We start from the raw sequence: 27,065 nt of genomic DNA, 5'->3' as shown, positions 1-27,065 counted from the left end.
TCATGTACTCAGCTGGAATGGTCGTTAGAGGGATGCAGTAAAGCCCTGTTACAGTGATTTTTTTTTTTTATTTATAGAGTGGAATATAATTGTCTGGGAGCTTTTGGTGGAATTTGCAATGGAGATTAAACTAAAGCCCACCAGATTTAATACCCAGCGAGTGGTATCTGACAGCTCGCCAGCCTTACCAGTAATTTTTGCAAGTTAATAGAACAAACACATTAGAAACTTGCATGAAAATTGTTTGGCCTAGAAAGATATCTAAACTGCATCTGAAATGTCCACGAATAACATAATAATTAACTATATAACTGCCATGAATGAACATCCTCCCAGAAAAAAATATATTGTTAGGCTATAATCAGGACCGATTTAGGCAGCTGCCTAGGGTGGCAGAATCTGGGGGAGCCACCAAGTCTGCCTATCAAAAAATCAAGGATGTCTGAGGATCCTTGTTGTACTTAATGCAGGTGGGGGCTGTGGAGCTTATAATCCCTCACCTCCATACTTTCCCTTGAGGCATACTTCCCTATTTTGCTGCCAACTCCTGGGGACCTCAAGGTAAAGCAGGGGGCTGGGAGGACCGTTCGAATTTTGGTAGCCTCCATTCTGGAATGTTAGGAAAGTATGGAAGGGGGGGAGGTGGTAGTAGTTTGATGTTTTTCGTAGGGTGCTGAGAAGCCTTACCCTGACTATAGGTATAACTGTATTGGGGAAAATGTTTTAAAATAATATAATTTATGTGGACAACAATATTTTAAATACTCATTGCGAGTTATAAAGAGTTCTGTCTCCGATGCAACCCCCAAGGCTTTTACATTTTCTCCATAGACTGATGTATAGGGGAATATAGGTCAACCAAGTTATTTAGTGGTTTTATTGTATATGCTTTCATGCAAGGTAGTTGTGGATATGGAAAGGGTCTCGTATACATAAGATTCACATTTGTATTTGAAGGATATCCTTACAACATGCCATTTGGTTCAACCGGTCACATTCACTACGTTGTTGAACAATTATTATTTTGTATTAAAGGAACCACAATTTGGATTGTTCTGTCAATAAATGTAATGACAAAATAGTCAGAAAATCTAGTCATATTCTCAAAGGTTTAGTTTATAAAATGAAATGTATGCCTGTAATTTTTTCCAATGCTGCTAAATAATCCTAGGAATTAATGAATTGTGCATTAACTCAATATTTTTGGGTATACTACTTGGGTATATTGCTGTATACATCAGTGAACGTTTACTTGTATGGTGTTCACCAAACGGGTACTACTGGGGTAAGCCACATAGGAGTTTTGTGAGATTGGCAGTTGGCGGGGAGGCGTAACAATCCCAAAGTATATTCCACAGCACCCCTGTTCTATTGCACTGTTCTACTTTGTGAAAATTACATTTCTTTGGTCTCTTTTAGGACCCAACTAAATTGGTTAGTGTAAACAGCAGCAGCAACACCATTAGCTTATCAAAACCACACAAATCTTCAAAGGAGCACAAGGAGAAATCCTCAAAAGACTCAAAAGAGCATCGAAGTGCCTTCAAAGAACCATCCAGGGAACATACTAAATATTCCAAAGAATCTTTAAAAAAACCCAAAGAAAACAAACCACTGAAAGATGAAAAAATTGTCCCTAAAATGGCATTTAAGGAACCGAAGCCCATGTCAAAAGAGCCCAGGTGTGAGAACAATAATATTCTTACAGTATCAAGTGGGCATCAACAAGAAAAGAAAGTCTCTAGTAAGAGGCCGAGTCATATGGAATCTGAGGACCCGCTGACCAGGAAACGGAGGAAAAGTAACTCAGAGTCCTCGCTTAAAACTTTTTCTAACTCCTCACTACTTATATTGTCCTCTGAAAAAAAAACTTTGAAAGACAAATCTCAGCCTAAAACTGGAAAGGTAAAAATTGAAAGTGAACTTATGGATAAGAAGAAGGTGTCGCTGCCCCCTTTTGAAGATATTGTAGATCCTAACGATACAGATATGGAGGATAATATGTCATCTAAATCAGAGGTACTGTACATCTGCTAGTTCTTTAGTACTGTAATTTTTGTTCATAATGCATGGTTGCGAACACATGTATAGGCTAATAATAAAAAAAAATAACACAGACTTCAGTGATTGGAGGCCATCCTTGAAAAGGTTATTTATGGATACATAGCTTATTAGAGGCTACAGTTGATCACACCATGGCGGGTTCTGCCTTTGTTTTTAAAATTATAGTCTTATTGTGTCGGCTTGAAATGAAGACAAATATGATGCCAAACATTCTTGTCGTCTGCATGCAATCAGACCATGACCTGTTTAATTTGATTTCGAATTTGATATGCAGATCTGAAAAAAATATTTTATACTATTTCTTGTCATATGAAAAACGTATTCTATGTTGAGTAAAATACTTTCAACTTATGTAAAACTGTTCTTCCCTGGAGCCATGTTCCTTATTCCACTTAAGCTCTGTGCTGTATTTTTGCAGTCTGGACTGAATTCTGCTGTGTAGGGTTCAGGGAATAAATAACAGCAGAATTGTGCAGATGGTGGGATTTCCCACACCTCTTCTTACCGATTGAAGAAAGCTTTAAAGGAATTTGTAATGTATCACATGCCATTGAAAAAAAATGCTATGTGATGAAGCCATAGTCAGGTATAGTCAGATTAATGGCTTTGTATGTAAGCAGAAGTATTTTATATTGCATGCAGTAATATACAGGTAACTTTTATAATGAATGTGGTAATATACGGGCAAATACTTTTTCTTGGTTCTCATCCATAATCCTTACAAGTAACTTTATTTTTTATTTTATTTTTTAATATGCTGCAGTAAACTATTAATGTCTGCACTTTTAGATTTATGTTTAAATTATGAGATATAGCAGTAAAAGGGATGGATGCCTACTCAGACAATGTGGCTCTCTGGTCTGTAAATTCAGCTTTTTCCAGAAACCGTTCTCCATAAATAGCCACTTTAGCTGCTCCTGCCCAAATTGGCTTGCCATAGCTTTTTCTTACGTCTGACTTCCCAATTAAACATCCAGTTAAAATCAAAACTTGTTCAGAATCTAGAGATGCTGGATACACACTATAAGATTAACTTTTCAAAACCTTTCATGCAGGCATCAATAGTAATCCAAGCGGTATGTAAGGCCTGGCATACCCTGACATCCCGGACTCCGGAGGTCTCCCTCCCATCTTTAAACCTGTCTATGACAGGATTGTCATGTGTGATCCCCAAGCTGTCTCTTGACACATGGATATCGCACAATATTATCAATTTGGGGGATCTATCGGACTCTGGTAAACTAATGTCATTTTCCTAGATACAATCTAAATACACTCTGTCCTGGAAGGAATTTTATAAATCTTTACAAATACACCACTGGTTACATAGCGTTTCCACCCCCTGTAAGGACATAATGCCATTACCCAAACCCATAGCTGATCTCCTTCGAAAAATCAATAATAAAGGTGCATTTTGTAGATGGTATGCCTTTTTAGTCACTCCACAACAATTTATGAAACACATCCTATTAACAAAATGGGAAATGGACATAGGATCAGTCCTATCAGAAGAAGAATGCCAATCAATATTCCAGGGCTGCTTTAGAATTTCGAAGTGCATATCCCATGTAGAACAAGATTATAAATGTATTCACAGGCTATACATGACCCCAGCACTACTACATAAAATATCCCCTACGATATCCAACCTGTGTTGGCGTCAGTGTGGTGAAATAGGTTCAATTTATCATGTGTTTTGGACATGCCCTAAAATATCCGAACTATGGAAACAAATATTTAAACTAATATCAAACATTTTGGGTTTGGAGATAGCGCCAAAGCCTAAGATAGCACTATTCCACCTGCTTCCAGACAGGGCCCCTACTCCTGATAATTACGTAATTGAACATATATTAGCCTCCACTAAGAGACTACTAGCCCGTAACTGGAAAACAACTACTATTCCCCATATCAAAGATATTGAAAGGGCTGTCCAATCACATTTTGGATTTGAAATGGTTGGATTACATTTCAATTCATCCCCGCTGTCCCAGGAGGCCAAAAAGTGGCTACCCTGGGCAAAGCATAGAACAGTGGACCTCTCCTGCCCTAGCTACTGTATATAACCATGTAGTCTTAGCTGTATATTCAATGGGACATGAAATTCTATTTGCTCATTTTGTAAGTGTTTTCATTTGCTCTGTTTCTACGATTGTTGTATTGTTTCTGTACCCCCCTCCCCAACCCCGTTTTCCCTCTGTCACCCCTCTTGTTCTGTACCTACCCTTCACACCTTTGATTAACAAATTCAATACCAAAAATGTAATCAAAATGTTTATTGACATGTAAACTTTGCTATCATATTCAATAAAAATTCAGAAGTGAAAAAAAGATAAATTTTTCAATCTGACTGGTTAGAATGAAAATCTAGTAATTTCTGGGAGCAAATCACAATTGGCCATTAGCCCCCAAACATGGATAACTGACAAAAATGGTCAGACTAATTGGTTAAATACTTTTGGTATAACCAATTTATTCAGATGGGAGCAGATGGTTGATTGTAAATTGTTCAGACATTTCCAGACTTTCATTGATTCGTTCAAACCAGATAGATTGGAAAGATAATATTATAGTGTGTATCCAGCTCCCATTTTCAATGATTAATGCATGGTGATGCTCTGACATGGACAGCTGACTGTTCGGAAGACCATTTTCTGCTCGTTCTTGTCTGTTGTTCAGTTAAGAACACCTCTGTTTAAGTTATTTTACTGTATGCTCTCTCTTTGCTAATTTTTATTTGTTATTAAAAATAAAATATGGCCTCTGTTCTCAATGCTGAGACCTAAATTCTTACCCAGCTAAAAGTGAGAGCTTTTTAAGGAGCAATTATTAACTTTTCATATAATTATTGTTGTCGGGTGAGAATGAGAGGTCTGTAACGGAAGTAAAGAACAATAGAAGTCCCACTGGGATTAGGAAGTTCTAAAATTTTCCCATGATATTCTTCATGATTTCTAGACTGTACGCGGCTGTAACAGTCACACACTGTGTGCTAGCAGAAAGTCACATCATTTGCCTTGCACTTCTATGATCTTTAGTGCTTGCATTCATCAGGTTTTTAAGAACGTGCTGTAATCTCATTTTACATTGACTAAAGAAAACCAGAATATAGGTATTTTTTCCCTGGAGAGTGGAAACTCTGAGTCAATCTCTGTCTGCTGTATTATTTAAAACGCATTGTGACTTCCCTCTGTCTTGAGCTAGAAATTTATGTTCTGTTTAATAACATAAATTTTATATATATATATATATATATATATATATATATATATATATATATATATATATATATATATATATATATCTCCTTATGCCGGCACTCTGATTCAGCAACTGCTCCGGTGCTGGGTCCAAAACAATTCATATATTTCCAATAGAGAAAGCACTCGGAGACTGTGTAAATACAATACAACTGTATTGAAGTGGTTAAGTACTTTCGGCAGCGTACTGCCTTCCTCAGAACCTCCTACAGCATATATATATATATATGTTATAATATACATGTATATGGTGTTTCCGCCATGATCTTTACAATCTTAGAAAATATCCAGCTACAACAATCAAAAATTCAATATATAAATGTTTGTTGTGGGTTTTGTTCAGTTTTTGTTATGCTGTGTACACACGGTGAGATTCCTTTGCTATTCGACTAATGGTGTGTACACACTTTGCTATTCGACTTGCTATGCAATCTTTGCTAACTCATGTGCTATTTGCATACAATTCATACTATCTAAATTGAATCTGTACTATATAATCATTGCTGCACTGTCTATTTGGCTTTTTGATTTCAGCCGAACTGGAGTGCGCATTGGCATCGAATCGGTATAGAAAGCTTAAAGACTATCTCCATATGATATATATGCGATCCCGATTTGATTTTGATTATATAGTTAAAAATCAAATGTCATATTGTACCGTGTGTACACAACATAACATTGAATACAGCATCATATATTTCCTTGTTTATTTATTTTTCTCCCCAAACTACAAATGTAGATCAGTGGGATTAAAGCATATGAGAGCCCAAGTGTCACACACCAGGCTGCAGTGGAGGATGCAGGGAAACACTATCTTTTTATATGTCCCATTTACTCATACTGTGGCATGTGAATATCACAGTCCATTCACCGATGAGCACTATGCAGAGAAGCAATGAATGGAACATACCTCCTGAAATGTGGGATAGGGTCTTAAAAATTAATTTACACTGTCAAAAATAGGATGTAGGACTCTATTCCCTTCCATGTGCTTTGCTTTACTCTGCCATCAGCTGTGCTATCCATGGAGAGCCATTGTGCATAGCTGGTTGATATCTGGTGGGTCTATCAGCAATTTGAATATGTCGGAGTCGACGGATTGTAATCCTGTAATTCTGCCTGATATAGATATATGTGTGTGTTAACGCCTGGTACACAGAGACTGATTCAGAGATCTATGCAGTGCCGATATAAAGGAACATTGCATTTTGGTTGCATATGCCAAGTTACCATAGCATTGCCGCTCGCAGTGAACTGGGCATCTCAAAACATGACCAGATGGCGACAGCATTTTCACACATTAGCTGCATAGGAACCGCAGCAGCAAATGCATATGCGTATATAATCATTCACTCTCTATTTCCATCCATCCAAATCCATTTTTATTCTAAAGATAATGATATTGGATTAATTTGGAACCTTGTAAAGTGACTAAGATTGGGTATATGGCTTTAATTTGGTACCAGGACCAATTTACTGGAGGACATTGGGGACTTGTTGCCTGAGCTCTGTAAATATATCTGATGTTCTGAGCATGCGTAATGTGAAATTAACAATTTGTGCCACACAACCTGACATAGGGCCTTATTCTGGTTGGTGCGGTCCATTCCGAATTCTTTCGGATGCCGATTTTTAGCTGCATGCGCAAGCAATGTGCATGTGCAACGCAGTGTATTCGCACTCGTTCTCAGCTATACCGTCTACAAATGTCCACTGAACTCCCTCGGGAAATATGGGCGTCATGTGGGCGTACACAAGGGCGCGGTTTCAAAGTGGGCAAAACTGGGCATAAATCTGGGTGTACACGTGGGAGTGCACGAACAGTGGTAGGCGTGCATTCGGACTGGACACCGAGTGCAAGTGAACCAACACGGCAGAAACCTTCAGCCTCAATAAGCAGCTTTAACTTCTCGGGGGGCAATGGTTCATGCGCTAGCCATTTGGATTGCCCAATTAGTACGCCCCCACCTTTAAACACTCGCAGCTGAGCACAATACAATCCACTCCTCTAGTCATTAGTGATTAATTAAACACTTTTCACAGGTTCAATTGGAAGCATTGCTGGCTAAATGGGACAATACAAAATACTTCAATATATGCTGCAAACACAATTTGAACATTTGGATTGATTGCATTTGGCTTGCAAGTAATATATAGTATGCATACATAAAACACAGGTAATGGGGCAACAATGAAGTAATAAAACTTAACATGATGTAAGGGTTAATCTAAAGTGCAAGTAATGTGGTTAAGTGTCAATTAGGACGTAATTGATTAAAATTAATATATATGTTACGCGGTAGCATAATTGGATAAGGGTGTCATGTTGCTGAAGCATGATTTCCAAATAGATTACTGAGGTTTGCGCAAATACACCACCTCGGTGCGTACAGTCAGCTTCCCATCCGTTCGGACGCAGTAAGACCGTGCAGAATCTTTGAGTTCCCACCGCACACGCACGTTTGGATGCAGTCCAAAGACAATCCCTCTTCCTAGAGAGTCCGTCTGAATGGATGCGGACGACCTGTGAGCGTGTGTTCTTAGAATGTCCGCCGTGCGTTCTGTTCAGGCATTTCCGAACGAACGCGCATTTCCAAAGAGTCAACCAGAATAAGGCCCGTAGTTCTAACTCTCCATTAACTCTATTATGTGCTGTGCTATCTGTGGACACCTCCCAACAAGATACCACCAAATAATAGAAATACGTTGCAACTTTTGTATTGAAGTATTGTTAATATTATCCTCCAATACATTTATTAGTGTTCATTCTAGCACCCGCCATCTTTGAAAACCCATGCAGTTCCTCTTCCCTGCATGGGGCGTCGCTGTATGCTGTAGTGCTTCTAGCACAGTGTGGTCTGTATATCAACACTGATATGCAAACCAGACCTGTGCTAGAAACACCACAGCAGACAGCGACACCCCAGGCAGGGAACAGGAACTGCATGGGTTTCCAAAGATGGCGGGTGCTAGAATGAACACTAATTTAGGTAAAGGCAGTACAATTAACAACAAGTAGTGCTGTCTTTAAATGTTGACTTCATACCAAGAAATGGTTGTTATACGTATTACAAAGGGATGTGTTTATTTACAATCCTGACAGTGTAGCTAGTCGTTCCATTCACCAGCCAGCAAAAACATTTGTGTGTGTGTGTGTTTGTTTTGTTCTTTCCAGGGTATTATGTTCAACTCACAGGCCCCCTGCGGAGTAGCTCACAGCATTCTAGATTAACATTTTGGCTTCAGACTATCCCAGTGGTGCTCTTCAGAAATTGCCACTGAAAATTCTCCACTTAACTGACATTCTGCACAGTCTTCATCTGAGTAGTATTCACAATGTAACATCATTTTGGTGGCAGCTGATTCATGACATACTCCTAATATCATGACAGTCACCTAATGCCTGCAATTTCCTGACATTGCTTCTTTTGTGGAAATCAGCAAAGAACAAAATACGCCCTTGGGATGTGCAATTACTGGCAGTTTCAGCAGCCTTTCCATCTTAAACTTTTCATTTAACTACCTTATCTCCTTTATTCTCTCTTGGGCTGCAAAACTCAGCATGCAGCTGACTGCCCCAAGGACAAACAGGACCACTCCTGCATTACTATCCAGTGGCCATTCTAGGATCGGTTCTGGTAGTCCGGCAATGTAGGCATGACATCATTTTAGAGATAGCATCTTATTTCTGTTACATTTAAGTGACATTTATTGCAAAAAATCAATTATTTAACACAGGGGAGTTATTAAAATGTGCAGTGTTTACGTATGCTCTGGCTATTCGGTACAGTCCGCTGCCAAAAATATAAGGAAAACTCCAGTACAGCAATGTTTCAGTATTTGTAAAACCAGACATAGGGGAGGTGTAAGGACAATAACCAGATCAGGGTTATGGTTCATTTGTGACAGGTAGTTCGACAGAGATGCTGCTCTCGCCATCCTCTCTCCCTCTCCCTCTGCCTCTCCCTCATGCTTATGAATACTGTACAACAAGCAATTAATACATTTTAATTTTAATATCCATTGTAAAAATAAACCGTGTGCCAGAGCTTTCTAGTAGTCACTCCAGTTGCTGTTAGTGACTTTGGCCTTACTGAATTGAGTACTTGGATGGTATGAATGACATGGTTGCTATCAATGGCCACACCAACAATGAGGCATATGTACTTATCTTTAGAACAGTGGGTCTCCAATCAAGAATGGCCAGACTCTATTGTGTAGTTAACAGTCTAGTTCTAAACCCGTTGGTTACTAATTGCTTCCAAAACCCTTAGTACTGTGTAAAGGGATAGGAAGTCATTTGGAAGCATATGTGGTGCCCAGAGTTTTATTAAAGTGTTTAACCCAGTGTTTCTCAAACTGTGTGCCTAGGTACCCTGGGGTGCCTGATGAGTCATGACACTTGCAGGAATGCCTTGGGTTGGTGGAATAGGATCAATTCAGTGGCTGCCAATGCCTGCTGGTGGCTGCCAATCATAACATACAGTATGTGGACAAACAGAATCAAATCCTTTTTCCCTCACCACATAATATTGATACATAAACAGAATTTACTTAATTTAATATTTTTTTCTGAATTTCTTAATAACAAACATTTGGCCTATTGGTTCCTTGAAAACAATTTGATGCTCTAGAGCAGTGGTTCTCAACCTCGGTCCTCAAGTACCCCACAACAGTGCTCGTTTTCCAGGTCTCCACACAGAATCACCGGTGAAATAATTATCTCTTTTAAAATGTGTCCATGAATAATGAATGCACCTGCAGGTGAGCTGGAAAACATGCACTGTTGGGGGGTCTAGAGCAGTGGTTCTCAACTGCGTTCCTCAAGTAAGCCCAACAGTACACGTTTTCCAGGGCACCTGACAGGTGCACTCATTATTCACTGACCCATTTAAAAGATCCACAGATGGAGCTAATTATTTCACTTGTGATTCTGTGTGGAGACCTGGAAAACGTGCACTGTTGAGGACTGAGGTTGAGAACCACTGCTCTATGGCGCCGTGATTCGAAAAAGTTTGGGAATCTCTGGCTTAACCCTTTGAATGCCAAGTGAATTTGTTAAAATAGGTGTGAAAAGTACCAAGCAAACATTTGTATTAATCATAATGACCTGTAATGTTTACCTTATATTGGAAATATAATCTTTTTACACAACATTATGTATTTGCATTTAAATAACAAATGTGAGCGACGCTGGCATTTTTAGTGGATATTTTGCACATATATCCCAGAGATGTTGGCACTCAAAGTGTTAAATGTATAAGGACTGTTCACCATTGGACCTGGGTTTAATGTGATGGCGCCGGCCCATGTTTGCAATATGAAAATGGTATCAGACTGCACACTGCCTCCACTCTTGGAGCCTAATTCAGACCTGATTGCAGAGTTCTCAAAATAGGAAAAACCATGCTGCACTGCAGGTGGGACAGATGTAACATGAGTAGAGAGAGTTAAGGTGTGTACACACTTGTACAATTTAGACTATATATACAATTTAGACTATCTGCATGCAATTTAGACTATATGGTGCAGATCTGCACTATATAGTCTATGCAGCCAAGACTTTCTGGCTGCGATACGGGAGTGCGCATCGGGATCGCAAGGGTTAAAACCTGTGCGATCTGCATGCGATCCAGATGAGATTTTGACTATATAGTCAAAATCTCATGCACATTGTACATGTGTGTACACACCATGATTTGGGTGCGGTGTGCTCAAACTGAACTCTGAATTGCAATGTAAAAATAAATCCACTAGTATTTACCCTGCACGGAAACAAAATAACTCACCCAAATGTAACTTTTTGCCCTGTAATCTGGATTGAATAAGGCCCTTAATACGCCCATGCATGTGTATGATGATTTTATCGCTTGTGTGGCAGGCTACAGGTTTTTTGTGGTAAGTGCAACTGGAGCTAGATTTCAACAGATATTTTATCTTGTGTTTAAATATGCTGCAGGTAGTGTTCAAAGTCTTTTAGGGGTCTATTAACCTAATATCCCTGTAAAATCATGTGGAAATCTTGATGCTTGATATATGTGAATAAATTCTTTTCAGTGGTCTTATAAAACCCGCAGGAAACTTTTAAGCCACAAAACTGATTTAACAGGGCAGACAGCCAAAACCAGATCTGTGTGATAACTTTTTCTGTTTAGCATTGGAATTAGAACACAGTACTGGCCTTACTGTGCACAACAGAACTGTACAGGTTCTGTTGGTAGAGGTAGATGTAGGTAGGGAAAATGTGCTTTTCATTTTGTATACGTTTTATTATCAATATTATCTTTATTATCCATAGATTTAAAAAATTCCTAGGTTGCTTTAGAAATATTAACGTTAAACAACCCCAGTGACCTATGTGGCATGGACTAACGCCATGTACTGTAGTTGTGAGAATTCTGTGCTTCACGGATACTATAAGGAAACAGTATTTTTTTTTAGTAGGCAAGAAAGTGTGTTAGACATTTTCATAGCAGCTAATCTCATCAATTCGCTTGGTAAATTCTCAGAGGGAATAAGGGATATATATATTTTCACTTCTCTAAGTGACTTACATTTATTTTGGCAGCTTTCTGTAAGGAGTAGACTGCGAAAGCTAACCTTTCGGCCAACCCAAACAAGATGTTAAATGAGACCTATTGTGCTTGATCTATCCATGGTAAACACCGCCATACTTTTACTGCTAGTGACAAAGAAAGAGCAAAGGGATACATGATAAAATGGTGTTTTAGTACGCAGGTAGCTTTTCTACTTTTAAAATCCCTTTGTACAGTGGAATATAATATACACAGATTATGGGCCAGGTGCACTAAGCTTCAAAAGTGATCAAATGAAGAGTGATAGCCAGCCAATCAGCTCCTGCCTGACATTTTTCAAACACCGTCTGTAACATGGAAGGTAGGAGCTGATTGACTGGCTGTTTATCACTCTCCATTTTATCACTTTTGAAGCTTAGTGCATCTGTCCCTATATGTACAGTAAATCAATTGCTCTTTAGCCCTGATACTTTACTGCAGGATTTATTTGTACAATTGTCCTGTATCACTTTCGATTGGAGCTTACAATCCATATCCCATATCGCATGGAAACTGGAGCACCATAAGGAACCCAAACATGAGGGGGCATATGAACTCCACACAGAGTATTGCTCAGGAATTTAATTAATAGCTGTGAGTCCGTAATGATATACTAAACGCCGACCATGTTACCTGCCAAAGTGCTTATTTGTGTCTTGGAACAGTCGCTGTATGTTTCCTGAAATTCTGTCAGAGACAAGCGGTTGAGCAAAATTATATCACTGCATGCATCTCATGTCTAATGTATGGTTGCTTACAGACTTCTCTTTGCAGGAACATGTGGGCAATGGAGTGCTATCATTAATATATATATATATATATATATATATATATATATATATACAGGGCCGGCCTTAGGCATAGGCAAACTAGGCAATTGCCTAGGGCATTTGGAATGCCATGGGGCATCAGCAGCTTCTGCTGATTAAAATGATATGCAGCATGCCTATATTCTGTGTGTGAGTGAGGCTGTATCTGCATAAGAAATAGTGTATTCATGGAAATCACTGTAACATACCTTAGCATTCCGTATGCAGGTACAGCCACAGTCGCACACAGATTATATTCATGCCGCATATCATTTTAATCATCGGAAGCTCCTTGTGTGTGCTGGTCATAACAATGCAAAAAATACAAATTTTCAGCAAAAACGGCACCCAACGTTAGCAGAAATGGCCAGGAGCTGCATGGCCTATTGAGACAAGATGTATGAGGAAACATCTGTATCCAAGCAGAGGCAGAGGTCACAGTGTTAGCGGCTGTGCGAGTGCTGTCTGCGGGTGGGTTGGTTGTGCAATAGTGTTCGGCATATGTGTAAGGGGCATTATGTGTGTCATGTATAAATGTATTAATAATGTGTGACATATGTGTAACAGGCATTATGTGTGTCATGTGTATAAGGGCATTAATAATGTGCAACATATGTTTAATGGGCATTATTTGTGTCATGTGTATAAGGGCATTAATAATGTGCAACATATGTGTAAGGGGCATTATGTGAGTCATTATGTGTATGAAGGGCATTAATAAAGGTTGGCATAATGTGTAAGGGGCATTATGGTTAGAAGGAAATTAATAATGTGTGTCATGTGTAAGGGGCATTACTGTGTGGTATTATCAGGGGTGCCGAGAGAAAGGGGTAGGGGGTACAAATTACCCAGGCCAAAATCTGATGGGAGGGCCCAGTGGGGGCCCCGGGCCCCCTCCTCTTAAGTGACAGCAGCAGCTGCAGCTCTTCTCCTCTGCCCAGCACACACTGCTTTGTGCTGGGTTGCAGTTTGGCCATGGAGGTGGTTAAAATACAATATTTTCTCAGGATTGTTTTCTAAGGGTATAATGTGAATAATGTGAGTAATGTATATATAAGGTAAAGTGGTACTACAGTGTGATGTAACGTGAATAAGGGACACCATCGCATGATATAATGTGAATAAAGTTGCACTACTGTGTGGCATAATTTGAATTGGGGGTAAAATTGTGTGGCCATGCCCCTTCCCAGCAAGAACACACCCCTGTTTGGGCTGCGCACCAAATGTGTGCACTGTTTCTATTTAAAATATTGCGGGTAGGAGCTCAAAATGATGACTGCTATGTCAGAGGCGGAACTAGTGGCGGTGCTAGGGGGCATCAGCCAAAATCTTGCCTAGGGCGTCATTTAGGCTAGGGCCGGCTCTGTATATGTATATATATATATATATATATATATTTATATATATATATATATATATATATATATATATATATATATATATATATATATATATATATATATATACGAGTAGTGTGGTCCCCGACACTCCTGATGCCCCCACTGGAGGGGTTTCCTGCCCCGTTGCCTTCCCGGAGAGGGGGATGCCTCCTATTAGATATGCTCGGAATAACGGGCGGCACTCGGAGACTGTGTAACACGTGAAGCAGTGAAGCTTTAATGGATCTACGTTTCGGAGCTCGTGGCTTTTTAGATTCAAAATGCTTCCTTAGTAGTTCTGTATCTGCTGCTATCTCCACAAAGCCTGACCGTGGCTTAGTAGTCCCACACACATGTAAAAAAGAAATGGAGAGGGAGCGCAATGATAAGCAATAACTAAAAACAACTTTACTAAAAGTGTAGACTCACATACATAAAAGTAAACCGCTATCAGCTTGCCAGTAACATATCCACCACGGATACCACAAACATGAAGGACCGGGATAAGTTTTCTCATCGTTGGTAGCTTCCGTGGGTCAGGAGCATCAAGGCACAGCGTTGTTGATTCAGGCCACCACCAACGCGTTTTGTCATCTATAGACTTCATCAGGGGGTGACGAAGTCCATAGATGACGATGGGGCTCTGATGACTTCATCGGCTCAGTGAAAGTCATCATCCTCTGAAGTGTATGGGGGCGTGGATCACCTAGGTGTGTGGTAACCAGTGTACAGTGCAAAGCCAATGTATGGCTAAGGGGAAGAGGGCAATGCGCACAGTAGAGAGCGGGCTGATGGTGGGTGCAATGGGTATACAAAAACATGCATAATGTAGCAAAATAAAACATGTATAATACGTAACGTAGGAGATAACCAAGGGCATCTGGTCCAGAATGCAAGTTAGGCAAATCTATCAACGTTCAAGAACTACTTAGGCACGCATCCCTCAGTAGTTCTTGAACATTGATATATTTGCCTACAGTAACTCGCATTCTAGACCAGATGCCCTTGGTTATGTCCCACATGTTCGGGTGCAGGTGATCTTGAAGTGACCTTGTTTAGCATATTGAGAGCCGTTATATGGCACAGAGCATATGAATGAATGTTTCAGTGTTTTCTTAATTACATTTCAGTGAACTCATTCTGCTAATTTTACAAAAAGTGATGCAACTTCACATAGATTATTGTCATTGCTGCCAGTGGGTATGTTTTCTTGTAGATGCCACATGATTAATTTAGGAGTTAAGCCATTCACTGTGTGTGTTACACTGGGCACAGTGGAGTTTTGTGACAACCCTTTTCTACTCTGGTCCTTTTAAGTTTCTGCTGTCAAACGATTAAAATGATGACTTGTGCTTACTGCTGCAGAAATAGAACACTGAGTTGCAGACAGTGTGACAGGATGTATCGGTGCTGCATTTTTGTTCTAATACCATTAGCAGTGTTGCATATGGTTATAGAAATTTGAATGACTGCACACACCTGTCATCTTTATGCCTTACAGGCAAAATTGCAGTAAGGACCTGCCATCTGTGTTTTTGTTTTTCCGTCATTACTTACAACATAAATTATATTTACTTTCCATACATCAACCTGCCTTTCCCTTTAAAATCTTTGGCTGATGATCTGTCTGGGCTGCCTCATTAGGACAAAGCACCATGGGAAGGGAGAGCTGCCTGTTCTCTAGTATTACCGTCCAAGTCAGAGGGATATGTTTCAATTGTTCTGTAACAAGGAAAAAGGATGCTTTCATAATAATGAGGCATTATGCTGTGCATCCCAGCTTGATACTTTGATTTGCTTAATCCGCACTGTGAGTTTTGCCTAATATTTATTTTCAGCAAAATTCAAGTGAAATCAATAAACTCTCTGGAGATGTGCTGGATAATTTCATGTCTTGCCATGATACTTATGCAGTAAATTAACTGTCAAATCAAGGTAGGTGGAAGCTGCTGTTAATTGCCTCACCACAGAGCGACCTGGTTTACAGGAATTAATGACCCTTAGACTAATGAAACATAATTTGTCACCTTGGATCAGTAGTATTCTGTGCTTACAAAGTGACATGATCAAGTAGAAATATTATTTGGAATATATAAAATTTGTTTATAATGGGTAGTTCATTGTACAATAATCTGATAATACGAGGTCTGTTGAAATGGACTTTAGAATAACCTTGTTGTTTAAGTACATCCTGTAACCTACCAAGTCAGTGGGGGATCCTCACTGACTCACTCGTGGTAATGGAAGGATTTCCAGGGATGTGTCAAGAATTATGAGAGGGTCATACGTTTGTGAAAGTCACCCATCTACTGTAATTAATAATTTATTTGGCATTTTATATTTGTATAAAATAGATATGTACATTACTGCAGGCAATAATATCACCTGCGGCTATCCTATTAGCCTGATAAGTCGTCACGAGTCACAGCGTCTCAGGGATTTGTATCACTTGCCTCAGGAGGGCAAAACAACATCCATAGGAAGTTCTGGCTTTTCGAGGACTGAGGTGACAATTTTTTTTTACTTTTTCTGAAAAATCTTAATTGGTTACTCCGTAAAACAAAACTCGTGGAAACCGCACAAAAATAGTTTTAGGTGTGTTTTGTCATTGCAACTAATTATTTAAAAACCTGCTCCATATAATTACATATTGATGTTTACTGGATTTTTATTCTTACACTGAATAGTTACTGTACTTTTTACTTTTATTGTAACCGCAGTTTTTTTTGTAATACCAAATTTAGGGTTTTGGAATGCCTAATCCTAGAGTTGCTAATAGGTTAGGTTTGTGAAAAGTACAGAATTTATGGTAATGCCCCATTTAAGTTGTAAAAATCTTTTTATGTGAAAGCATGAGATAAAGTTATATGGAGGCACCCATCCTAATGTTGGTTCTAGTCCGGGAGAACTGACATGCCTGACGAAATATTTTTGCAGTGGATTCATCAGGTTTCAGGTTATTGAATAACCAAGTAAACTATCTGGAAGAATTCTAGTGGCCATTCTTATTCAAAACATTGTGTTATAATAATGGCAGCACTTGTAGTGCTGTATGTCTGGATTATGTGAAGTATGCAACCGTGTATATGAATATAAATGCTTTGTTATTTGTGGCTTGTTCTCATTTCTTAAGAAACATACAGTACATAAAATGAATTTAAACAAGCACAAGGTTTGGCAACTTTTCAATTTCTTAGTGTTAATAAAGGGGTTTGTGTCATTTAGAGCCGAGAACCAAAAGATGGAGATGCCCATAAATCCTCATAAATGATTATGGATTTGAATAAGAAAAACATTCTAGGCAATATAGCCAAATGATCTCTGTAATATATTTACAGGTAATTTTATATGCGTGTTGCATTCAGTATCTGCTTGTATTACCTGCTGATTAAATTGCAATACCTTTTAATATGCTGTGCTATTTTCAGCGGGCTTTGAAGATGTTTGATATTTTTTCCCCAGCCATTACAACCTGTAGAGTAGGAAGATAGGACTAAGTGGACTGATAAGGAATTCCAAGTTGGTCATAACTATGTGCTACTTCAAAGACCTGTTTATATTAAGACTGTCTGATCACCTCCTGTTCTCTTCCTCAGTCTGAGGGCTTCACACCCCAGTCCGTCTTATATGTTTTAGCTTTGTGGATGCTGATATTTTCCCTTAAACTTACTAGTAAATTGTAGGTCTACATTTTTGGAAATGTGTTATTTTTACTACTTTTTAAACGTTTCCAATATTTTGAAAAAAAAAAAGTGTTCTTTAGGCAGTAGGTAACATGTTTATTATTATTATTATTTACAGTCCCTTATATAGCGCAGCATATTCGGTTGCACTTATAACTGCATTTATGTGCTGTAAACAGATTTCTTAACTTTTTTTTGTTTGAAACCACTTTACAAGTTGGATATATTTTTTGTTTAGTTGTCTTTTTTTTTTTTTTTTTTTTATTCTCACCCGTATTCTTTTATTACCTGCAAGCAGGGCCCTTTTACTGCTTTGACTTTACACACATTTAGAATTGTAATAACATTGCAATACTCATTATGGCTTTCACCTTGGCCCGTTGAGTGTCCTCTAGTGGTCACTGGTGGTACCACTAGTGGTCTAGGGGTCACTGTCATTGCCCATGACTAAGGTACAATAGTACGCACCGAAACAGCTGTTGGCGCTATGACTGCCTCTTGGAGGGGACTTGTTTTGATAACCTCATCATTGCTATCGTCCCGATTTGAAGTAGCTGTCCATTTCCTCTTTTTGTCTGATTGCACTTTTTCTATATGTCGTTATCTAAATAATTCTGAATTTTTTGATGAAGAATCAATACTTATGTATTCCAACATTATATGATCTACAGCACTCTACCTTGCCCATATATAGTGTGTGCAGCAATGGGGCTGCATGTACTAAGCAAAAAATGTGGGGTTTTGGGGGTTTTACCGCATTTTCAAATGTATTAACATGCGGCCTCCCCGTTTTTGCCAGGCAGGGTATTGCCACCTTTGGGTGGCGATATCCTATAGAAACCTATGTGCTTAAGTGCTATAAGTTGGGCAACCCTCCCAGATTCCGGCGGGTTCCCCCCCCCCCCCATGTACCTGGTGGCAGCAGCTTTAAATTGCCGCGATTCGCGGCTTTTCGGTGGAAGGGGACGGGGCTAAATATGCAAATCTCACGTATTTAGCCCCGCCCCCTCCTTGGAGACCCGCATATTGCGATATTTGCATTACTCCATCAGTCTCCATCAGGCCCCGCCCCCCAGAAGTGATGCTGACAGTCTCCTCTCCGGGGTTCTCCCAGAGAGGAGACTGTAAAAGTCGGCAACCCTGTGATAAATGCGAAAATGTGTTGGTATATGTAAGCTTATGTATTGTGTTGAAATTTAAGATGAGGAAGGAATTTTTCCGCTGTATGAAAAGATCCAGATGCACAGCTTCTCTTTTTGCTTGTGGATTGTCTTGAAATAAACTTAGATACCAGAAGTTGTCTGAGGGACTGTTAAATACAGTCAGTGAAGAATGTGCCTATAGGCTATTTTCTTCGTATCACTTTTATATGAAATCATACAGTCTGTCCCATTCATTTTATTTATAGTAAGAAATATGCACTGTAAATCCAAAAGACGTTTGACAAAGCCTATAATTAAAGGAGACACATTCCAAAACAACATTGTTCTTTACAGACCTCTGTTCGTTTATGGTTTTATGGCAGTTATCAATTATCAATGTCTAGAGAAGTAACTGAACATTATAAATCAAGTAATGTATTATTTAGCAGTTATGGTTATCCTTAAATAACATTGCATTACTTATTATGGCCTGGTTAGAGGAAACAAATGTGAGCGTTTTTGTTTTTCAAAACCTCAATAAAACCATAAAACAAAAAAGTGATTGTCCAATAAAAGTCTACACAGAAGAAGGGTTTTGTGTTATGTATACCTGATTTGTGCATTCATAGTCTCCTCAAAGAATATTGGCTGATAATTAAATAAATTACGATTACATGTATATGTATTTAGTATATAGCGTTGTATACATTGATCACCTCCTGTAGCTTTATAAAGCTTAATGCTGCAAGGGAACATGTAACAAGTAATTGGAATAAGATGATTTTGAGAGTTTGTTGCCTCTGTATATGTACAATATTGCATAACTGATGTTGGAGTAGGACTACTGTTGGGTGTCTCTACCATTCAGTGAGCACTTGGTACATTTCCCGGGAATGGGATTTGAGGTTGTTTGCTCTTAGGAGATCACAGTTAAAACGCACAAGACTTTGAAAGCAAGAAAACCATTTATGAAGTTCAAAATGCCTATATTTTCTTTGTTGAAGTGTTTACAGTGTAAAGAGAGGAGACCCTATGTTTCTTTTCTACCTTCCTATGTAGGTCTTTTTCCTCTGGTACACACCATTATTTTTGTTGAGGATCTACTTTTATTTTATGCTCAATACCTTGTAACCGATGTTCATGTGCCCAGCCCTCCTGCAACTGTTGCAGAAGATGCATGAAATCAGTTTCCTTCTCCTGTACTGTGCCTAATAGATCTGCAATAAACCTGTCTCCATTTCAGATCTTTTTGAAGAGAGTTCAGAGGGAGAGATGTATTAAACCTTTCTAGAGAGATAAAATACTAATCAATCAGCTTCTGGCTTTTTTGTTTTCAACCATCTATAAAATGGCAGAAACGTTAGTGAGAATCTGACTGTTTATTTATGAACAGTTTCTTTATATAGCGCATACATATTCCGCAGCACTTTACAGAGAATATTTGAAAACTCACATCAGTCCCTGCTCCAGTGCAATTAACAATCTATGGGGCAGATGTATTAAGCCTTAACAAGAGATAAATGCAAGGGTGATAAAGAGAGATAAATTTCCAGCCAATCAGCTCCTTGCTGACTTTTTTCAAACACAGCCTGTAACATGGCAGTTAGCAGGTGATTGGCTGGACGTTTATCTCTCCTTATCACCCTTGCATTTATCTCTTGTAAAGGCGTAATACATCTGCCCCTATATTCCCTACCACATGCACAAACCTACATTCTAGGGTTAATTTTTGTTAGGAGCCAATTAACCTACCAATATATTTTTGGAATGTGGGAGGAAACTGGAGCACCCGGAGAAAACCCACACAAGTACAGGGAGAATATACAAACTCTGCACAGTTAGGGCCATGGTGGGAATCAAACCCTTTTTATAAAACTTTCTACAATTTTTCCCTTCCTAGGTCCTACACACCTTTTACTCAATTGCCCTCAGTGGCACTAATCTTCTACTTCTACAGCTGCACCTTCCTAACTCTGCCTTTCAACCATGACGTTTGGTGTCCTGCAAGTCTCTGTACTCAGAGTTCCGCTCTCAACTCTCCTTTCTTGCACATGTTGACGACACTGCTTTTTTGCCCTTCTTCAGCTTCAACCCTCAGCTTTTCTATTTCATATTTAAAGTTTCAATTAAATGTAACCGTTTATCAGTATTTTTTCTCTTAATAAGAGGTATCTGGATTGCTGTTAATCAATATTGCAGCAGATATCATTGGGCGTTGGGGTGTCATAATTTGTCTGTTCTTTATGTGACTAGAAATAGTAATTCACTTACAAAATAGGCATCTTTATAATTGTGAGGAAAGAGTGTGGAAGGCTGTAAATCAGGCTTCTCATTATGAACACTAACAATGGATTGATTTACAGGGTGTACCAACTGTTCGGCTTATGTAGTAATTGTGCAGAAAGGTTCAGCTGAGCTCCAGAGCTTTTCACTGAATCCATGTGTCTTGCAGCCCCTGATTTCTGCTGGATTTACTGACCCTATAATCTTAATTCTCCCAAACTTGCCTGAAATTAACAAATGTATTCTTTTTGCTATATGCATTACTTGCATCATCCAGGGCCGGTGCTAGGCACCGGAGCGCCCCAGGCGGGGAGGGGGCGCCCCGGCGCTCATTCACTTACTTGCTCCAGGGGGGGCCGCCTGCTGAGTCCAGTGATGTGGCGGGGGATGTTCCGGGGTGGGGGGGGGGCCTTGCCGTGCGATGCAGCGCTGCCCGCCGCTGTAATGTTCCAGTGGGGGGGGGCTTGGCGGGTGATGCGGGTCGCCATGACGCGAGGCAACGCTCCCCAGGGAGGGGGGAGGGAGCGGCTTCCTGGGTGATGTGGCCCGGGGGGGGTAGCTCCAAACTGCCGCCCTTCAGCAGATGCCTAAGGCTGCCTAGTGGTCGCGCCGGCCCTGGCATCATCACACACTGAGCACATGCTGCACAGTGGGGCAGATGTATTAACCCCTTCAGTGGCAATCCTGAGAATTTTCTGGGCTGTGCCTCAGTGCCCAGTCTGGCAAGCCCGGAAAATTGTCAGGATTGCCACTGTTTAGAGCCGGGCAGTGCTGCTGAGTTCAATCATTAAACTCAGGCAGCTTTGGCGCTGCCCGGCTCCCTCCCCTCTGCCGCACCTCCTCCTCCCCCTCCCCTCTGGGTTTTCTATTGAAGTCCCCGGCGCCGGCTGCTGGGGACGGGGTGCGGGGGCGCAGGTCCGGGCAGTGGCTGATTGACAGTTTAGCGGTGCTGCCCAGACTGAGGAAGGCAGTGGAGGGCAGTGGTGGGGTTTTTTTAAGGGAGCGCTCCCCATAAAAACTCACCCAGTGGGGAGCGCTCCCCCCACCCAAAAAAAACACCACTGAATGGGGTTAAGCCTTAACAAGAGATAAATGCAAGAGTGATAGAGAGATAAACATCCAGCCAATCAGCTCCTTACTGACTTTTTTCAAAAACAGCCTGTAACATGGCAGTAAGGATGTGATTGGCTGGATGTTTATCTCTCTTTATCACCCTTGCATTGGCTTTATACATCTGCCCCAGTGTACCCTTTCTGAAGCAAATTATAGTAGCCTCACTTTCACAGTGTGGTTCTAAGGATGGCACATGTAAACTTGTATTCCTCAGTAACATTATAAAGAGGTACGACATCTTGCATCCATCAAATGCTGCACATTCGCAGCAAGTGATGTGTGTGTACAGAGAGCACATTCATCAGTATGATGACAAAATTTTTTCACATTTCTATGTACCTTGCCTTAATTGGGATTTCTGGCATGGGGCATTTGCTATAATATCATTATGCAGCAAGGCTCGGAGGCAGAAATCACTGAAGGTACTGTATTCTGCTTCCTGTTGTGGCCATTCTAGGCTATGCCTAGACAGGATACAACAATAATGCATCTTGACAAAGCCAGCACTGTAATAAAATGTTGTGATGGTATGTTCCCTATTCTTTAGACAAATTGAAAGATACTGTCTGTGCTGTCAGATTCTCTAGACACGATTTCAATTCATATGGAGCCTGGTCTCCCAAAACCCAGCACGCTTGCACAGCGTCTATAGGTGTCAGAACATGTGTGGTGGGGGAAGTCAATCCACCCCACCCCCAAAAAATTGAGAGACCCCAGTCAATGTAATGAGTCAAGGGGTGGCTTTTATGGTTACCACCAGCAGTGTACCCATAGTCTCTGGCAGGAGGTAATCCCCCTTTTCCAGCTCCCCCCCCCCCCCTCCCCACAGCCATTCTCTGCCTGGTTTCCGGGCCCTCCTGTACCTTACTTTGACCTCTACAGTGCTAGTTACTCAGGGCTGGGCTCCCCTCTTTCCACTCAGCTTTCCCTTTGTCCATTCTCTTTCCACACCCTGTACCTAATCCCTACCTTGCAACACATCCCTCCCCCCCTTGTACACATGACACTGCCAATCCCCTCCATTTCCCATCTGGTTCAGCTGGAAAATTTAGCCTGTAAAACGGAAGCAGCAAGCTTTATTAATTACTCCTCCCTTTACTTTATACATCTCAGGGATGGGCTCATATGGGAGCACCTGTCACTGGATGGGATTATACACATCTGGGTGGAAATTATTATACCCCAAAATGAAATGTTATCCTATTAATTGTGGCACTGCAGGAATTCCTGTTATATAGATAGAAGATTCTGTTTCTTCTGACATGATTAATGTAGGGTACACACCAGGACGACCCGCTCACGATGCACATCGTGAGCGGGTCGTCAGTGTCTCGTCCGACCCGCTCACGGTGACGCGGGGGGGCACGACCCGCTCACGATGTGCACCGTGAGCGGGTCCGATCCGATGGCGACCCGCACACGGCTGTATGGTCGTCATTGAGATCCTACCTGCAGCAGGTAGGATCTCAATAACGACCGACCGACCCGGTATCGGTCCACACCAGGTCAGAAAAGGGCCCAATCAGCACACAATATACATCCAATTGATTGGAATTGGATCTAGATTGTGGGGATCGGGCCCTAGTCGTCCTGGTGTGTACCCAGCATAAAAGTCTGATTTGTATTTTTTAGGGGCGTCTAATATTTGGTGGAAGTATTTTCATGTTTCTAAATTTCTTTGCATTTTACTTTTGTTTTAGGGCATTTTCATGATATGGACATAGAGCCTAAAACATAAGTCAACGCAGGTACAAGATGTCGGCATTATTAATCAGCTGAAATTTTCTCATTTTGATTCTTTTATCTAGTACTTCACATTAATGCTCAGTGTTCACTGAATAAAACCAATATTATGTGCAGGGTTCTCCATTTTTTGCATATAAAGCAATGAAAATATTTTTGATTAAATTCTCACGGGATACATATGGATGACCGGCAGACAGTATGCCAGTGGTCCCGATGGAGGGAATCCCAATAGGTGTACAGGAAGTATACTTACTGCCTCCCTGGCCCCCCTATCCCTCTCTCCCTCTTGCCACATCCTAACCCTCCCTGCTAGTGCCTGACCTTAAGCTTCCTACCCCACACCGAACAACCTAACCCTAACCTTCCTTGCAGCCTAACTTGAAATCCCATGCTATTATTTAAACCTATCCCCCGCCTAACACTAACCTGCCCCCTATGCTTACATTCATGATGCTGTCAGTCGGCATTCTGGTACCAGTCTCCTGGCCGCTAGTCTGGATGCAGGCGTCTGTATTGCTACTGCCTCCCAGGATTCTAATCGCATTCCAATTATTACATAGTATCTCAATGTCTGGATCATAGGCATACGCAGACCATTTTATTAGGGGTTGCAACATTGGAGAGGTGTGTCTTTCACTGCATACTGGGATTCGGTAGAAACTAAATATAGGGAAAGGGGGTGGAGTGGCGGCGTGTCATCGGGGGAAGGAGACAGTGCTTGGAGATGATGCTGCCTTCTCTCTATAGTGTGAATGGTACCCGGGTTACCTGTTCACACTATACAACAACCCGGTCGGAATGCCAGGTTGCTGGACCCAGGTAATATTTAAATAGGCCCTACAACACCGCACGTCGACCTGGCAACAACACGGGTCGTACCCGGTTTATTTGTGAAATGAGAAAGGGGTATTAAACTATTTAACAGTCATATGTAATTCTCTCCACATGATATGTTTAATTGAAAACATACAACATTAAAGTTGATTCTGTTACTGAAAAAGGTATTACTATTTATTCAGATGACTTCAAAGTCAAGTTTTATATTGAAGTTTTACCATGCTCATTACCCACTTGGTTATTCTGTTACACAAAGGGCAGTATTCAATGCGGGGCCGAGCGGCCACTGAGGGGGTTAAATGGCGGGGATCACAGAATCCATCCATGCTGTTTAACCCCCGCACTGGCAGCTGTCCATATTCAGCATTCCGAGGGACAGCGAGGATTCCCCCAAACAGCAAGGCTCACGGCTAATGAAGGGAGCCTGCTGCATCTAGCCGCGAGTCTTGCTGCTTCTGTGGCCGCATACGTCGATTCCCCCTCACTCCAAAAATGGAGTGAGGGGGAATCGGCGTATGAAGGGGGGGGGGGGGGGAGTCGAATACTGACCGGGCGAGCAGTGACAGCGAGCAGGCAGCACTGCACTCTGTCACCGCTCGCCCCTATCATTGAATACACCCCAAATTGTGAAACTTTAATACATGTGTATCCCCAGGATGAACCTATATTGCGATAAAATTGACAAAATCCGTTATAGAATCAGAATTTCTGTAGGACCTTATTCGGATTGATTGATTCTGATTGACTTGAAATTCGCAGCCTTGCAAGCCCATCAGACGCCGCTCTCCATTTTGCACGGACACAAAACATTGGTCCAAATCAATCTGACTAAGGCCCATAGTAACATGTATCATGAATGGTGATTCTATTACCGACTTTGAAAATATGCTTATCTATTAAGGATAACTTACACAAGATAGCACGTAAGCTATTTTAATAGTATTTTATAGTTTATTATGATCTGTTATGATGATTTGCTCACACTGCTGGTGGTAGTTGTATGATGAATAGAGTTTATCACTGTAAAAAGATGATTCCATTACATGAGAAATTGCCATTTAGCAGAACTTTGACCATTTCTATTTCCATTTAATTTTTATTTACAAATCAGTAAGTTAGATTTATTTCCGTATTGATTTCCATTGAGCTTCATGCTGTTATTGCCAGGGATGAGAATCTTCATAAAAAATGTACATAGTTTATTTATTTATTATGGTAGTTTGTACCATTTCCTATTTACCTTCTGGTCTACTGTTCCAGTGCTGTTATCCTTTTTAGCCTTTTATATGTCTTTCTAACTGATGCTACTTGGTCTTACCTAAAATAATGCCAAATCGTACCAACAAGACCTGCATCAGATTTTGTAAACCGTTCATCAAACTTGTTCATTCCTATTACCCAGCTAAAAGTACAGCCTGCCAGCAATGCGAAAGTAACATTTTGGAATTGTGTTTTAAAATTCAATAGTTTTTTATTAACATTTCAGAATTGTGTTTTAATGGAAAATCGTGTTTTTGTGATTATTTAGGGTAAATGCAATCTGTCAATCACTTTTTATTTTTACTTTTGGAAGTCTTATATATTTTAATTAATTTGTTTTTTATTTTTTTTACAGTCAGGGCAGCCAAGTCCAGCAAGTTCTACATCCAGCTCCAGTTCCAGCTTGGCCCCACCCCATAACCATAGACAAGGTATTAAACTAATAATGAATCGTAATTGATTGATATTGATGTGTATGAATGTATGTATGGATATCTCAGACTCCTGGATTATTCTAAGTTTCACTTATACAACATCACCAAGTGTGCATCACTCTGTGTAGGGAGAGTAAAGTCCCATACACACTAGGCGATATGTTCAGTGAACAATATTGCTAAACAAATTCCCTGCCGGCATTTTAGAGTTTGTCTATTAACCCCTTCCTGACAGAGCCAGTTTTTGCGTTCCTGACAGAGCCCTTTTTTTCAAATCTGACATGTCTCACTCAAGTGGGGATAACTTTTTTTTGCTTTTACTTATCCCAGTGATTTTGAGATTGTTTTTTCGTGACACATTGTACTTCAAATTAGTGGTAAATTTGGGTCGATACAGTCTGTGTTTTTTTGTGAAAAATACCAAAATGTCGTAAAAAAATGGAAAATTTAGCAATTTGCAAAATGTTAAATTTTCTGCTT

At 40.3% G+C, this 27,065-nt stretch overlaps 1 protein-coding gene across 3 annotated transcripts in view; it reads left to right on the top strand.

Moving 5' to 3' along the window:
• The window catches only part of MLLT3 (MLLT3 super elongation complex subunit), a 326,771-nt gene that overhangs the window by 246,478 nt on the left and 53,228 nt on the right, over nucleotides 1-27,065 (top strand). For all 3 annotated transcript variants that reach the window (XM_083184699.1, XM_083184707.1, XM_083184689.1), the window contains exons 6-7: nucleotides 1,420-2,019; nucleotides 26,507-26,582. In XM_083184699.1, coding sequence (XP_083040825.1) covers nucleotides 1,420-2,019; nucleotides 26,507-26,582 — 676 coding nt within the window. The remainder of the gene's footprint in view (nucleotides 1-1,419; nucleotides 2,020-26,506; nucleotides 26,583-27,065) is intronic.

The sequence above is a fragment of the Crinia signifera genome, chromosome 1 (assembly GCF_055691185.1).
Source record: "Crinia signifera chromosome 1, ASM5569118v1, whole genome shotgun sequence".
NCBI lineage: Eukaryota > Metazoa > Chordata > Amphibia > Anura > Myobatrachidae > Crinia > Crinia signifera.
Note: the sequence above shows the minus strand (reverse complement) of the source record. Positions and strands in the feature narration are given on the sequence as shown.